This window comes from Dromaius novaehollandiae, chromosome 1, assembly GCF_036370855.1.
Source record: "Dromaius novaehollandiae isolate bDroNov1 chromosome 1, bDroNov1.hap1, whole genome shotgun sequence".
NCBI lineage: Eukaryota > Metazoa > Chordata > Aves > Casuariiformes > Dromaiidae > Dromaius > Dromaius novaehollandiae.
The window spans coordinates 128811818-128826112 of record NC_088098.1 but is presented as its reverse complement, the minus strand read 5'-3'; the positions used below and the strand labels follow the sequence as shown (position 1 = coordinate 128826112).

Genomic DNA, 14295 nt, shown 5'->3' with positions numbered 1-14295 from the left:
TCAAATATATCAGTCAGTTTATGGAGAGACTCTCTGTGATCTTCTGACAAAGAAATATAATAGAAAATATAAAGTCCACAAGATAAGGGCTGGTGATGAGAAGACCTGATGACATACTTTTGACATACTAAAAATTAAGTTTTATTAATTTTATCCCCAAAACAAGAATAAAAAGATTCTCAAAATATGCCAACTTCTAGCAGTCAGGCAAGCCTATTCCTACCAAAAGTGTAGCTATAGTCATGGTAGAACAATGGTAAGAATTTTAAAGAAGGCTGATACTGTAAACAAGAAAGAAATGGATTCAAGACACTTTAATTTTATATATGATTTACCCATTCTAAAAGTCTTCAGCTTAAATTGTTGCCAAATGCAATTACAAATTCACCGTGATAGTAATAATGGCAAGACCTCTGAAGTCAAGTTTTGTGCTGCTGGTGCTTTAACAATGTTCTTTTTCCTTCTTTAAGAGCACTTATTTTGTGCTCTTTAAAAAGTTTTGGAACTGTAACAGAATAAAATCTTCCACTACTAGAAGTGTGTTTGTAGTTTAACTGCAATCTAAAGCCATTCCCAGTTCTGAGCGGATAAGTTGAAAGCTGCCCACCTCAGGAACTGAGTATTGCCATCCGGATTTTTGAGAGGCTTACAGCATTAAGATCAAAAGTTTAGAATAAAGGCAATGAAATCAGGATGTGATTCCATGACAGAGTAGGCAAGAAGGTCCCTCCTCATGTTTTAGCACTCAGCACAATTAGTTACAGGGGAGATCTAGCACGGCTACTAAATACCCACAAGCCAGGCTGATACCCTCAGCAGGGCTTTCCAGAAAGCTGGAGCTGGGAGTGTACGCCCCTTAAGCAGTAAAGGATCCTTCCTAGGGCCATTCATAATAAGAAAGTGACTCACTCCAGGACTGGGCTGTTTAAAGGCTGAGCACACAGGCGACTTCCTTCCCTTCTTAGCGAGAAGCTGCACGTTAGTGTCTTCCATATACAATAGCACAGTTTTGCTTTCAAACAGCAGATAGTGCTTTAATGCATTGTTACACCCACAGAAGTCTCAGATTCTCTTAAAATCTGAGTTCTACAGCTCGAGCTCTGGCTCTCCAGAAATCTTGGGGTCATGTAAGTTATACCCTGTGGAGCTAAGAAATGGCCAGTACTCAAGTTCTGAGCAGAGACAAATGCAGCCATTTTACCCTTATATGAAAGTAGCAAAAAGAAAAGTTTTCTAGCAATCAGCCTGCTCCAGCTACCCTGACCAAATTTAAGAGCTACAAAATCACTTCTTTGCTTCCAGAGAGTTCTCTTTGTATTACTTCCCATCTTTGTATTTCTTCCTGATAACTATTTTCAGTTTGAGGTATTTGATGTGATATCTAAAAATATTACATCATACATCTTCAATGAGAGGGATGAATGGACATAGTCTTTGATGTCTCTATGTCAAAAGTGACATCTGGAAGACAATATAAAATAACCTAATGTATGCAATGAGAAAAAAGGGAGAGAAAGATGTTGCTGTTAGCACTGGAAAATCATCTACCAGGTGGATGGGTAAAGTGTCCTAAGAGACCTAAAGCCCTGTCATTTTTAGAGTCAGATATCTTAATTAGAAGGACTTGGCCTTTCAAAGACATGTCTGCATGTGCAAGACAGGGCTTCACTGATCTTGTGCCTTGCATGATAATCTAAGCACTCACACAGAAAGTGGGAGACATTAGTACTTCTCTCCCAGCTTGAAGGAATTCAGACCCATCCTCCAATTTCTTAGGAGAATGGCCTAAACAATGAAAAAATACAGAAAGGAACACATAACGTCCAGAAAGAAGAAAAAAAAGAATTCTGAACCCTAGTTGAAAATAAAAAACATAATTGTAGGAGCAGGTTATATAGCCTAGGTCTCCTTCTCAAGACAAAGCTCAGAGCTGCTAGGGTTCACAACTTGCCCTGAGAAGGAAAGATCTAGGTTACATAATCTGCCTCTATGATCACGGTTTTCATTATTAATGAACAATTGTCTAACATAAAATGCACAAGCACTTTGATTGCAAGCCTGTAACAGAAACTGTTGGCTCCAGCTTTCCATCCGTTCTGTTTCTGAATGAAAACTGCTATGCCTGCTTCATTTCATGTTGAAGACAGTGCTGTTACTGCTAGGATGCCTGGAACTTAAAAGCATCTGTAGGTATCACCAGTTAAAATATAGTTCCTAGCATGGGCTATTTAGGGACACAGATTTAAAGTCTGGTATTGATATATCCAGTGTTTTGCAACCTGCAGGGAGCAGAAGCTTGTAGCTTCTGAAATGCAAGTCACAAAATGTTAGCTAGATGTAAAGCAGTCCTTTTAGACTAGCGAACCTAGTTCTCTCTGTCCTTCATGTTTCTCCAAGGTTCTTCACCCTGACAAAAATCTGACTTCTCCGAGCAGTCAGTGCCTGTGAATCACAGGCTGCATCAAGCACCTGTGATCTCCCAGCCAAGCTTGTAGGACACAGCCAGTTACATCTGAGCACTATTTCATGGAGTCACCTCATTGGCACGCTACACATGCTAATAGATGGTCTCCTACAGGCACTGGACAATAAAATACAAGGCTTGCCTATGTTTTCAAAAATTGTAATACCATCTATTTTTTAGTGATCACAAATGATGCATATGAATGAGCTATAACATTAAAAAATAGGATGGGTGCCAGGCTGGTTCACAGAGCAAATGATATTAAAGATCTGACATCAACCCTACTGCTTATTATTGCATCTCAAAAAGAAGTTAAAACTTATTTTGAAAAATACAGGTGAGTCCTCCAACAAGACACAATGAATCCCATTCTTTGTAATAAGCAGCATCAGAGATCAAAGTAAAGAGTTCAGAAAAGTATCACTATTCCAGAGGAGTCACTAAAAACTCTGGACTTGGCATTATGCTGAAATTTGCACTTAAATTGGGATTGCAGGTCCTCTTTTTCACACTTCAGTTATTGTATTTCGTTTCCAAATTAAGCACCAACATCCATGAAAGGATCACAGACCTTTTAGATGACTTTGCTAAATATTTACCAATTTCTCTTTAATAGAAAGGAGAAATTTTGCAGCTTTTTCACACACTGATTTAGATCATTCTAATTAAACAGCAAAACCACCGACTACAAACTCATTCCATAAGTTCATGATACAATGTCTTGCATGCATAATACCGTTTATCAAGCTATATCTTCACAACTATTTCTGTTAATGCTGAGAGCCTCAGCCCTTGGCAAGGTGGCAAGGGATAAACTGAGGAAAAGATGGCACACTGTGGAGACTGGCAGAGTGAAATAAACTTGAGGAAGCATGAAGGACTGACCAGAAAATCACAGGCTGAGGTGAAAGAGCCCAGCACAAATGTATGGGAGGCCTGGGGAGAGGAGGGCTCATGTGCTAGCAGATAAGTAAGGGCCAGTTTTAGTGGGAGTCTTTTACATCCGGGGGGAACCCAAAGACTTGGTGGATGACCAAGTGGAACCCAAGTGGATACTGGCTCCTTTATCATTGCTTTTTAGAGACAGGGACATTTGACTAACATTTGATTCCCTGCTTGCACAGAACATGGTAAATATGAGGTCCTGACTTCACTCCCCCATTTCTTCTGTGTCAGGTTTCCAACAGCTTTCAGCTCCAGCCTTCAGTAGCTTCAGTTCCAGCCATGTAGAAACAGACAGAGGATGCTGTAATTTCTATGTACAAATTAATAACAATCTTATAAAAGCCATTACCACCTATTAGCAGCTCATATAGTTATTTCTTCCTAGCGATTTCTTCCTAGAAATATAATTCAGTTGCTACTTTTTAAGAAAACTTGGCCTATGATACCAACTTTTTTGTAGAACTAAGTGAGAAGGCAGAACACCTCTAAAAATACAAAATTTAATTGAAGAAAGTAGACAAACAGTTGGAGATGATCATCACTAGCACTTCAAGAAGAACAAATAAGGATAGTAGGGGAAAAATTGATGCTGAATTTGAGAGGATGGATTGATTGTGGCTGGAGTATAAATAAGAAAAGATATGAAATATCCAAGGAATTTCCCTTACTTATTACAGTTCGCATTGATCTGATATGCGTTTTAGCTCCTTAGCTCAAAACACTTCATGAGCTGAACTTATAAAATAAATCCGGCGAGCAGAATTACAATGATTCACTTTATTTTCCGAGCTGTTGCCACTGCTAGACTGATCCAACATGGATTCCATTTGCCTTTGCTGCACTGAAAGATCATTTACGAGGCATTAATCCATCTTCATTTGGCCTGCCCTGTTCCCATTGGCAATCTTTATGTTTGACTTGTTCATCCCCAAATGTACAGATACAGAAATAACACTACTGCTGGAGAGCAAAGGCTATGGCAGCATGTCTGCTGAAGAGCTACCTCTCCAATAGATATATTGCCATCAGTTTAGGGCTGCAGCAGAGGTGCTACTTGGAAAGCATGTAAAAGAATGATACTGACTTCATGGGTAGTAATAGTATATGATACTGCGGAACTTGACACTTTTGGAACTTGATGCTTACAAAACATGGGACTTAAAGATGCACTGGCAATTTTCAGTGACTGAACAATGATGTTTGGGACAGACTATAGATATTTGCAGTGCTTTAGTTACTTAGCTTTTCTTTTGCATGTAGATGTAAGAGAGAGAGAGAACAGGCAAACAAATACACTGCACACATGTCCAGTTTTTCTCAATAATCTGGCTGTTTTCAGAGCCAACATATTTTGACCTGGCTCCTTTTCCCAAAGTAATCCTCAAGTGGTGAAAAGCAACCAGAATGTTTTCCACTCTTTGCTGGCTGTGGCTAATACACAGAAAAACATATCATCTCTGTGTCCCACTAATTGTTGGTGGGCTAAAAGAGGTGGTTATCATAAAACTGAGCAACGTTTAGATTGATCTACTTTCTCTGTAATAAGGCAGAATGGGTCTAGGACATAAAGGTCACACAAGATGCCTGGCTGCACTCAGCATAGGCACAGAGAACAATAACATTGTGTTCAGTGTGGTAATATAGTCCAGGTCACTGTGTTCTCTTGAAGTTGCCATATAATTTTGCTCACTGCATACACTACACTTCATTTTTTTTCTCTCTGAGGAGTTTTCTCTGAAGTCAACTGTATATCAAATAAGAAAAAAAGGCATCTGCTTATATATTGTATGCATGTCATACACCTATACTCTCATGCTCCATCCTAGCAAATCTGACTTGCAGTCATGTATGTTGGACTGATGAATTATTCCCAGCAACTAAGAGCTAATTCAATGAGATTTCTAAAACTTAGTAGAAATTATAAAAATAAGGCTTGTTTTTCCACAGACTCATCTTTTCATAAAAGAATATGCAGAGTCGAATTATTGCTAGCCTTCATTGTGCTAATACAGCAAACACAGACTGTTTTGAATTTGCGGTTCACCCCATCGAGGTTTTCACTCTTCTAATTTTTCCCCTTTGCCCTTCTCACTCTGTGGGCAGGATGCTTTTATCAGCAAAAAAAAAAAGGTTTACCAATTAAAAACAACTTCTGTCCAAAACTACAATGCAGTATCAGCTGAAGAAAAGTTTGTTCTCTACTCCACTGTGAATGCAGCTATACAACAATAGTAACATCCATTTCTGATAAATGTCTGGATAGGTTGCCTCTCTGCATGCAGGAGTTATCCTGTGACTGTGTTCTCTTCTGCTGATATAATCTCTTAAATAGTTTTACTGTTTACTTTACCTAATTGAAGTACAATAGAAAAGATATGGCATTTAAGAAGCTTCAATTTAGCCACTGCCTTGGAGCTTTGAAGGTGCTTCAAGTTGTCTTTCAGTGTACTTCAAAACATCCTTGATAAAAGTGTGGTGTGGGGGAGGTAGGGTAGGAATGTCACTGGCAATTATATTTTACACAGAGCTGCATAAAGGTATACTTAATTGCTATCCTTCTGCCAACCTTTTCACTGTGGTTTTGATCCCTTTGCTGTTCTTCTAAGTGGTCAAATCCTGCAAAACCAAAATTTTTTTCTTGCAGGCTTTATTTCTTCTTGGAGCTGAATATTTCTGATTTGGAACAGGTAAACCAAGTGTGTAAGGGGTCATGGATGCTACAGCTCCAGTAATCTCCTCTCAAGACTTTTTAAATAATTGCTATCTTTTTTTTTCCATTAAAAATGAGTCCTTGAATTTGAAGAAAATTAAAGTCCATTAAACTTAAACTGGATTCCAGTTAATAGAATAAAGCCCATTTGTCAAAGTTCCTATCATGAAGATCAACTGAAATTGATTTGTAACTAGTATAAATCAAAATTTGTGGAAAAAGTCTGACAGAGACAAATTCTGCACGATGCACATTATACTCATGTGGGAATGGAGTTTTGCGTCTGTTTTTTCATTCACCAGCCCCTCAATAAACAAAGTGTGCTCATTTGCAAATCATATAGGATCATAGGATAATTCAGGTTAGAGGGGACCTCAGGAAGTCTCCAGCCCAGCTCCTGCTGGGAGCGTAGTCGGCCCCAGCAGCCGAGGCAGCTCTGGGCCATGTCCAGCCGGGTCTGAAACCTTCGGGGATGGAGCCTGCGCGGCTGTGTGGGGCAGCTGGCACCAGTGCCCGCCGGCCTCGGGGAAGGGGTTTCACCTTACCTCCAGCCCGCACCTCCCTTGTTTCAATTTATGCCTCTTGTCTCTTATGGCTTACATGTTTCAGTTAGTACAGAAAAAATCTCTTAATAGTGTGAATTTTACTTCAAGTAAACTACAGGCAGTTTTCTATGTCCTTTAGAGAAAAAAATTAGTGTTAAACTCCACCTTATACCCCTAATCTTAATAAAATACAACAAAGTAATGAGAATCAAATACAATAAATGCAGAAATAAATTGATCTAGCCATTATATCTAGATAACTCAAAGTAAAGAGGAATAACAAATACATATTTAATAGTATATAGAAGCACAATAATAGTTTAAGCCAACTTCCCACCTGAAAGTCCATTAGGACTACTCAGAAATAACTTCTGTTTGAATTAGAGCATATCTAAGAACCTATATGTTATGTTGTTTTAAAAATCTCTTCTGATGAAGAGAATCCATCTCTGCCTAGCAAAAGTCATACTTTACTAATATTGATTTGTAGACAATAACTAAGCTAAAGTTAAGCAAAGTAGATGAAGAGCTGTTTGGTGGCTGGTTCAGAAGTATCTTCAGTGGATTAAGCAAAAGTCAGATAAGTAAACACATAGTCAACCATTATATGTTTTAATTCAGCTTCACCTTGCCAGGTTTCCTTCTTACAGTAAAATGGCCCAACAATAAATAGGTAGCACTGCTTCCTTTCTACAATAATAGAAACATGAATTGTCACCACGAAGAACTTAGCCAGAATATCTAGCTGTTCTTCTATTAATTTATTATAATTCCCACAAGTACAGTAGATATTGAGGTTTATGCATTTTTTATCTCTGCAGAGTATTAAAGCAGCTATTGCAAGCAATGTACTTCAATTTTTCATGGTGCATGTGTGTATATTTTTCCCCAGAGGCAAGAGAATTGCATGTTCAAAACAGGGGCTTTTGTGGGATGGATTTAATCCTTAATGTAGTCATAAAATTATGCTAACAGATAAATGTTGATCCTTAGCATGAAGATGTCATTTTGTTAATTCACCTAATTGTCTGATATGACATACAGACACACATGCTACTCCTCTGATCATCTTTATGTATTCTATATCACAAGCTCATCTGAATCTATCAGAATGGGATATAGAGAAAATTAATTACTTGAATAATCAGGATTAGTAAAATACTAAGTACCAAATAATATACATTTAAAATTTTTGAACAACCTTGCAGTGACAGATGCATAGGCAAACAGACTTAATGCAGGTAGATACCTTCCTTTTACCCTGGACTGTAGGAACTTCTTTAGCAATCTTCTGCTCCAAATAATTTAAGAAAAGAAAAACATTGTAATGTGGTTTACAACAGAAATTAATAGCAACCATAGAGGGCACAAGGCCAGAAAATACATCAGTTCACTGTGTGTGAAAGCTGAGCAAGAAAACTGGGAAATTACTCACTGGTAAGGAAGTGCTGGGAAGTAGGGCCAAAATCCCTGTGAGCTTCATGCAGTTGCCTGATGCGCTCATCAATGGCCACCTGTGAAGAGAGGAGAAAAAAATGACTCTATTCTAAACAAGTAACAAGCAGCAATTAAAGTCAGATACTTGTTTCATTAAGGAACATTCTGTTTAAAATTAAGAAGGCTCCTGCAACAATCTATAATGCTCCGGGCTTTAACTGAGTTTTAATGTGTCTCATCCAAAGGCAAGGAGGTCAAAAAGGGGCTGGGTTTTTTGCTGACTTTAACTGATGCTAGAACAAGCTCAAAATGAACAGGCTGATAAATAAATGTACAGCAAACTAGCCTCACTGTATACACCTAAAAAGAACATGAGACTGATTTCTTGCTTGTCAATATTGAAGTCAGAAAATTTCCTCTGTTAAATACTTTTATTGGAACCCCCATGAAAGAACTTTTGGGGAGTAAACTGTTATAAATCAGCATATGAAAAGTAATTTCTTTTAATGTGGACATCATAACCATACTTTAGAAGAATGCTGGAATAAGGGTAATAAAATAGCCTTTCTTTCTTCTTGTATTTTATTACAAGCATTTCTTTGTTCTTTTATTTCAGTCAAATCCCATTCCCTTGACCCTTTCTTCCCTGGAAGATGTCCTTTGGAGAACATGTTAGTCTTAGTGTTTTGGTGGGTTGAAATACTGCATGAAAACACAGATGCCAACTGTAAGATCAGTTTTACCCTTACACCTTGAAAATCTCAGTACAGTTTAGTACCAAGCAAGCAACTGAGGGCAGGTAGGTGCTACGGATAATTATGTCCAAGCTTCACAAGTATATGAATGACATTTACCAGCAGCTTTATGCTCTGTATTCTAAAAGGACACCATCAATTAAGTTAGGCCTAAATATAGGATTGGGTAAAGCAGGGAAAATGCTTAAAATGAACGACAGACTAGTTCAGAAATGTTTTAAATAAAATAACTGACAGGAAGCAGCTTCACTTAATTTAAATATTGCCTGTAAGAAAAAGTGTTGTGTCAACACTAGTGAAGCAGACAGTGAAACAGCTTGGTCTGTTTTTATTGTCCTAATTGTGAGATATGTTACAAGGAAATAAAAAGCATGCATGAGTAAAAAGCAATCCACATTCTAAAACGTTCAGGTTTTTTTGGCTGGTGGTAGAAAGGAACAATTCTATAATAACTAGGGATGATTCAGTTAGGAGGAAAAAATAATGATAAAATTGACCAATTCTTTAATATGATTTTATTTGTTTACCAAAACACTGCAAAGCCCACAGAATCTTGTTTCACTAAACACAACTGAAATTTAACAGGACATAGCTTCTTTGCTCACAGTTTCAAAACTAACACTATGTCCAAAAAGTCCCCCTTCCTTGCCTTTTCCTCAAGACATATTTCAAATGCTTTTCCTGCTGCTTCCTCTGTTTCTATCCCTTCTTTCCTCCTCCGGCTTCCTATACACAGACACACTCAACCTTCCTGATGTTTGGTCAGTCCCTGTTGACACACACCTCCCCACACAGCTCAGCTACTAGCACATCACATGGTGGCCTCTGTTCTTATTTTTCATGTTTTCCTGAAGGCAGAACTGCTCACAGAGCAACATCTATTTATACCACTAGTTTTTGGGTGGGCACACGCAGGCTGAGCCCTATGATCTGTGCTTTTTGTGCCTAATATTGGTGATTGCTTAGCTAGACAAAACTAAATCTAAGAAGAGAGGGACGCTGGATAACTTCTCAAATCGTGGGCAGAAGGCGGCTGGGCAGTTTAGGTCTAAACTCAATTGCCTTTACACGGACATATGTTCTGTTAAGTAGTGCTACACAATTTAGCTCTGATTGGCACCACTGTGGATGGTAGCTGACTTTAGGCTTGAGTTCACACTTAATTCACAGCATAGATACAAGCTAGGAAGTCTGCAAGTGCCTAAACATCAAGGACAGGGCTGCTTCTGGTCATCAATATCAGCAGCTATAGAAGCATAAACCAATAAACTAACGTGAAATTAGTTTTAATTCAAAAATTCTCCTTTCAGTGAACATTAGGAAGATAATCTTAAATATGCATATTAAATATACACACATGCCAGTAAAAACAACAACAACAACAACCCCCCCCCCAAAATATAAGCAACATATATATATACTCTTTGGAGTCCTCATAACATACCTATTTTGTCATTAGGTCACTGCAGGTCATTAAAGAAATATAAGGTGCCTCCTTTATATTAGTAGCTAGTATTCAATCAGACAGCTACAATGGAGAAAAGTACTCTCTGGAATGCAGTCTCTAAACAGACTGAGAGCTATACAAATACGCAGTGGGAGCAATGTTGCTCATATGAGAATGATAACATCCAGTTTGCAGTCAGGATAAATACCGGAACACTTTACTATTTGTGACCACTGTCTGCTCACAGTCCGTACACCTTTAAGTGTGGTAAAACAGAGAATGTCAATCATTCCAAAAGATCCAGGTGAGTGTTGAGTTGCACAAAATTACTTCACTGAGTTTTTTAGCCTTATATGCAGATCCAGCAAAATAAAATATCCTAAACACTTCAGGGTAAACTTGCAAAATGAACAACCTTGGATGTGAACCTGGAAATATCTTTTTCTAGAGGTGGATTTTGTCAGTATAGAGATGAATAAAACAGTGGGCTCTCCTGAATATTCTCCAGGAACAATCTCTTGAGAACTTCAAACCCACTGAGCTACCAGGAAGTACCAACTATTGGTGTATTCGCATATCGCAAACCACCTTTTATGTGCCAAAAGATGGACTCACAGTTGATGCTGGAATATGATTATTACAGTTAGCCTATGAATTTTACTAATACTAAGATGTAAATGATAAAATAACAGAATTTGATCCCACAATAATTGGAAAAAGTGAACAAATAATGTTTCATTATAATTATAGAAGACTGTCCTTGGTCTAATCAAGTCAAAGTTGAATTTGCCTTTGTAGATTGCACCCTGGCTACCTGAAGAAGCAGAATTATATCCAAAGTCTTCATAACTGGTTTGTTTCTTGAAAAAATTCTCACCAGGTTGTCAAAATAAAATTGTTTTGATTTTCAAAAACAAGCCATAGGAAATTCATGAATTTAAAATTTTCTCTCAGTTTCTTCAAAGGCAAGTGAAATAGGTTCTTCCATATATAAACACTATCCTATGTATTTTTGCATGCTATGCTCTGAACAAAACTGCACTGTTTTCCTTAGGCAGAATGTTGCTGTGGAAAACCTTAGCTGTATGTGAAGAAAACAGCAAAAATTTCAATCTGATTGAAGCCTTCATTTTCTGTACTGCATATGTGAGAACACACGTGTAGTGTTAATGAAGTTCTGCAAGAAAAATCACAATTCTCAATAGGCAAATGGAAAATGATCTCTTCTGACTTCAACTACTAGTATCAGTTTAGTAAGACTACTATGTAAAAAGTAATCATTTTAAAGGCATTGTTATCAGTATAAAAAATACAAGATAGGCCTTTGATCATATTTGGGTATTTTTTAGATAAAATCTCTGCAGTACTTCTCCACAAGTAATATTACTGAAAAATCAATAAGTATATTGATATATACACTACTACTGCTTTGTCTGAATCGAGACATAAGAATTTGGTTTTAACTGACCAAAATCATCTTTCCGTATCTGATTTTAACTTAAAAACAAATGTCAGGATTTTCTGTGATCAGGATACTTGAACTACTGCTTTTATTCTCTGAGAATGCTTGTTTGAAGAGACATGCATTTCCATTATTTATTTAATATACTATTTTCTTTTACATTTATCTTCTCTCAGTCATAACAAATGAAAGAGCCATATTAGTGCAGTAACCATTATATGTGAATCTGAGGGCTGTACTAAAAAAAATCCCTATATTGATTCTAAGTGATAATGACATAGAACATAAATATCTTATGCTAACAAACCAAACAGAATAATGGTATTTAAAGTACATCTCCTTCTTTAAAAAAGAGAATTTGAAACATTTAATAAAAAGTTTTTTTCTCGTCATTTGAACACAGCCATGTGAACTGAATATATAATCAGGATCAGATAAACAGATTGTGATGATAAAAAAGCAAAGCTATGTCATGCAGTTGTTAAGAATAGTTTCTAGGAACCTTTCAGGTTTCAACCTTGAAAACATTTGCTGTAACAGCTCTACTGAAATCAGAATAAGGATTTTCTGGATTTGACTTGGGTCAACTACTAAACACACTTCTGTTAGTTTTGCCTGTTTTTCTGAACATTTTTCTTTCATCTAAAGAGTTATCTTGTGCTTTTGCCCAGGCTAGAAACAGACCTAGATCAAGACAGCAAATTAAGTTTTTTGGTTCTCAGAATTTTCCATGTTCTCAAAAAGTACCTAACACTAGCTATTAAAGTGTGTTGGAGTTACTGAGCTATTCCATGACATTGTTAAAGTTGCGTCTGCAAATAATGAGTGCTTTCAACAAAGAGCTATATAAAATGGTCTCTCGCTCTTGATCCAGGAATCTTCTATTCTTGGCTGGACTAATTCAAACCGAGCACTACATAATGCTCAGCCAAAGTCTAGCCCTATGTCCTAGCCCTACTCCAGATGTATTCCCCATTGCTAGGATGTTCAGTTGAACAGCTTCAATAGAGGAAACTACATCTGGGCTACTTCTTGCACAAATGTGCACTGAGCACTAGGCTAAACCACGCTCTGTAAAAGGGGTGGCTCTAATGCTGTATGTATATAAGTGAAGGTGACTCCAGCTGCCAGCCGAATGTCTTTTTGTGCTCAGCACACCTAGAGAATCCTTATTGAACTGGACTTCACATGGGATTTCTTCAAAAAAACACCTTATTTGAGAATTTTAAAGGGTCACAGTCAAATGCTCAACCAAGCAGGTGATCATGCTTAGTCAGGAAGCTTCAGGAAAACAGGGAATATTACAGGTGAAGACGAGTGCCTCCATCCTCATGAACACTAAGGCCATTCAGAAAGAGACTTCTGTGGATTCCTTACTGCAGGTCAGACACTGATTTACAAGCACACAGCACTTCTCTATCACAGTCTGTTTGGACCTGCTACTTAGAACACCCTTTTATACAGTTAAAGAAAAGAGCATACAAAAATACTAAAATGTTAGAGTTATGTTAAACACTACCTACACATCTCCCTCTCTGATACACTGAAACAGTTTCCTGCAGTGGTTCTTAAGATATCCACCATGCAACTTCATTTGGCTTCTCTGGCCCTCATTCTCTGAATGATGTACATGTGAATGCACACGCTTGCACAAAAAGACACAGACAAATCCCTACTTAAATGGCACTGTAGCAAAAGCACCTCTGCTATACTATAGCACAGTACCTGAATCAGCTATAAAAGATGCATTATACATTCATCTCTCCCTGCTTGAGAGTATTACTCTCTTGCAAAGACTCTTTCTTGTAAAAAGAAGATTTAATCATTTTCTGCATGTTCTAATTTCTAAATTGTAACCACATATGTTTGTAATATTTATATGTTTTTTCTCAGAATATTTAATGAGCAGGGAAATCAAGGGGCTTGTCACAAGAATGGGGGTTAAAATAGAATCCTTTAGCGTCTTGTAGTTTGATCAAGTTTTCATGACAGAAGGAATTAGTGAGTTTCTCCTAAAAAGCTAGGAAGAGATGCATGGTAAGAAGAAGCAATGTCAAGGACAATGAATCAAAGCTCACTCAGTTGATGGAGTGGTTATTTGTTTGCATTCATTAAAAAAGAAAAAAAAACTACATGGGACACCAGTGACAACATTATTTGGAAAGTCAATGTCATTGAAAACATGAAGCTATCAAGTGAGAAGTTTCTAGAGCATGCCTGGGGCCCACCCTGATTTAATTCCAGATGGATATTTTTAGAAATGTCTTAAATCAATTTGCAAAGCAAAGTAAGACAATAAATGGCATTTTCTTCTTTCTGTGTTCTCTTTGCACACTTAGTTACATGTGTCTGATATCTAAGATCACTTTTATTCTTTCTAGGAAAAAAAAAAGTCTCCTTTTGCCTCTGATGCTCATGGAAATGAACAGCAGCTTCTACTACCACTATTATTAAGTCAAATCACACTGTTCTTAAAAGGACTTCACAGTGTCCCGTAGTATTTTGCTAGGGAATTATTAATGCCATAGTG

General features: G+C 37.4%; 1 protein-coding gene across 9 annotated transcripts in view; it reads right to left on the bottom strand.

Annotated features, from left to right (window-relative positions):
- DMD (dystrophin) overlaps nucleotides 1-14295 on the bottom strand; it is a 1316184-nt gene that overhangs the window by 127291 nt on the left and 1174598 nt on the right. For all 9 annotated transcript variants that reach the window (XM_026096811.2, XM_064497835.1, XM_064497804.1 and 6 more), the window contains one exon: nucleotides 8100-8178. In XM_026096811.2, the coding sequence (XP_025952596.2) occupies nucleotides 8100-8178 (79 nt within the window). The remainder of the gene's footprint in view (nucleotides 1-8099; nucleotides 8179-14295) is intronic.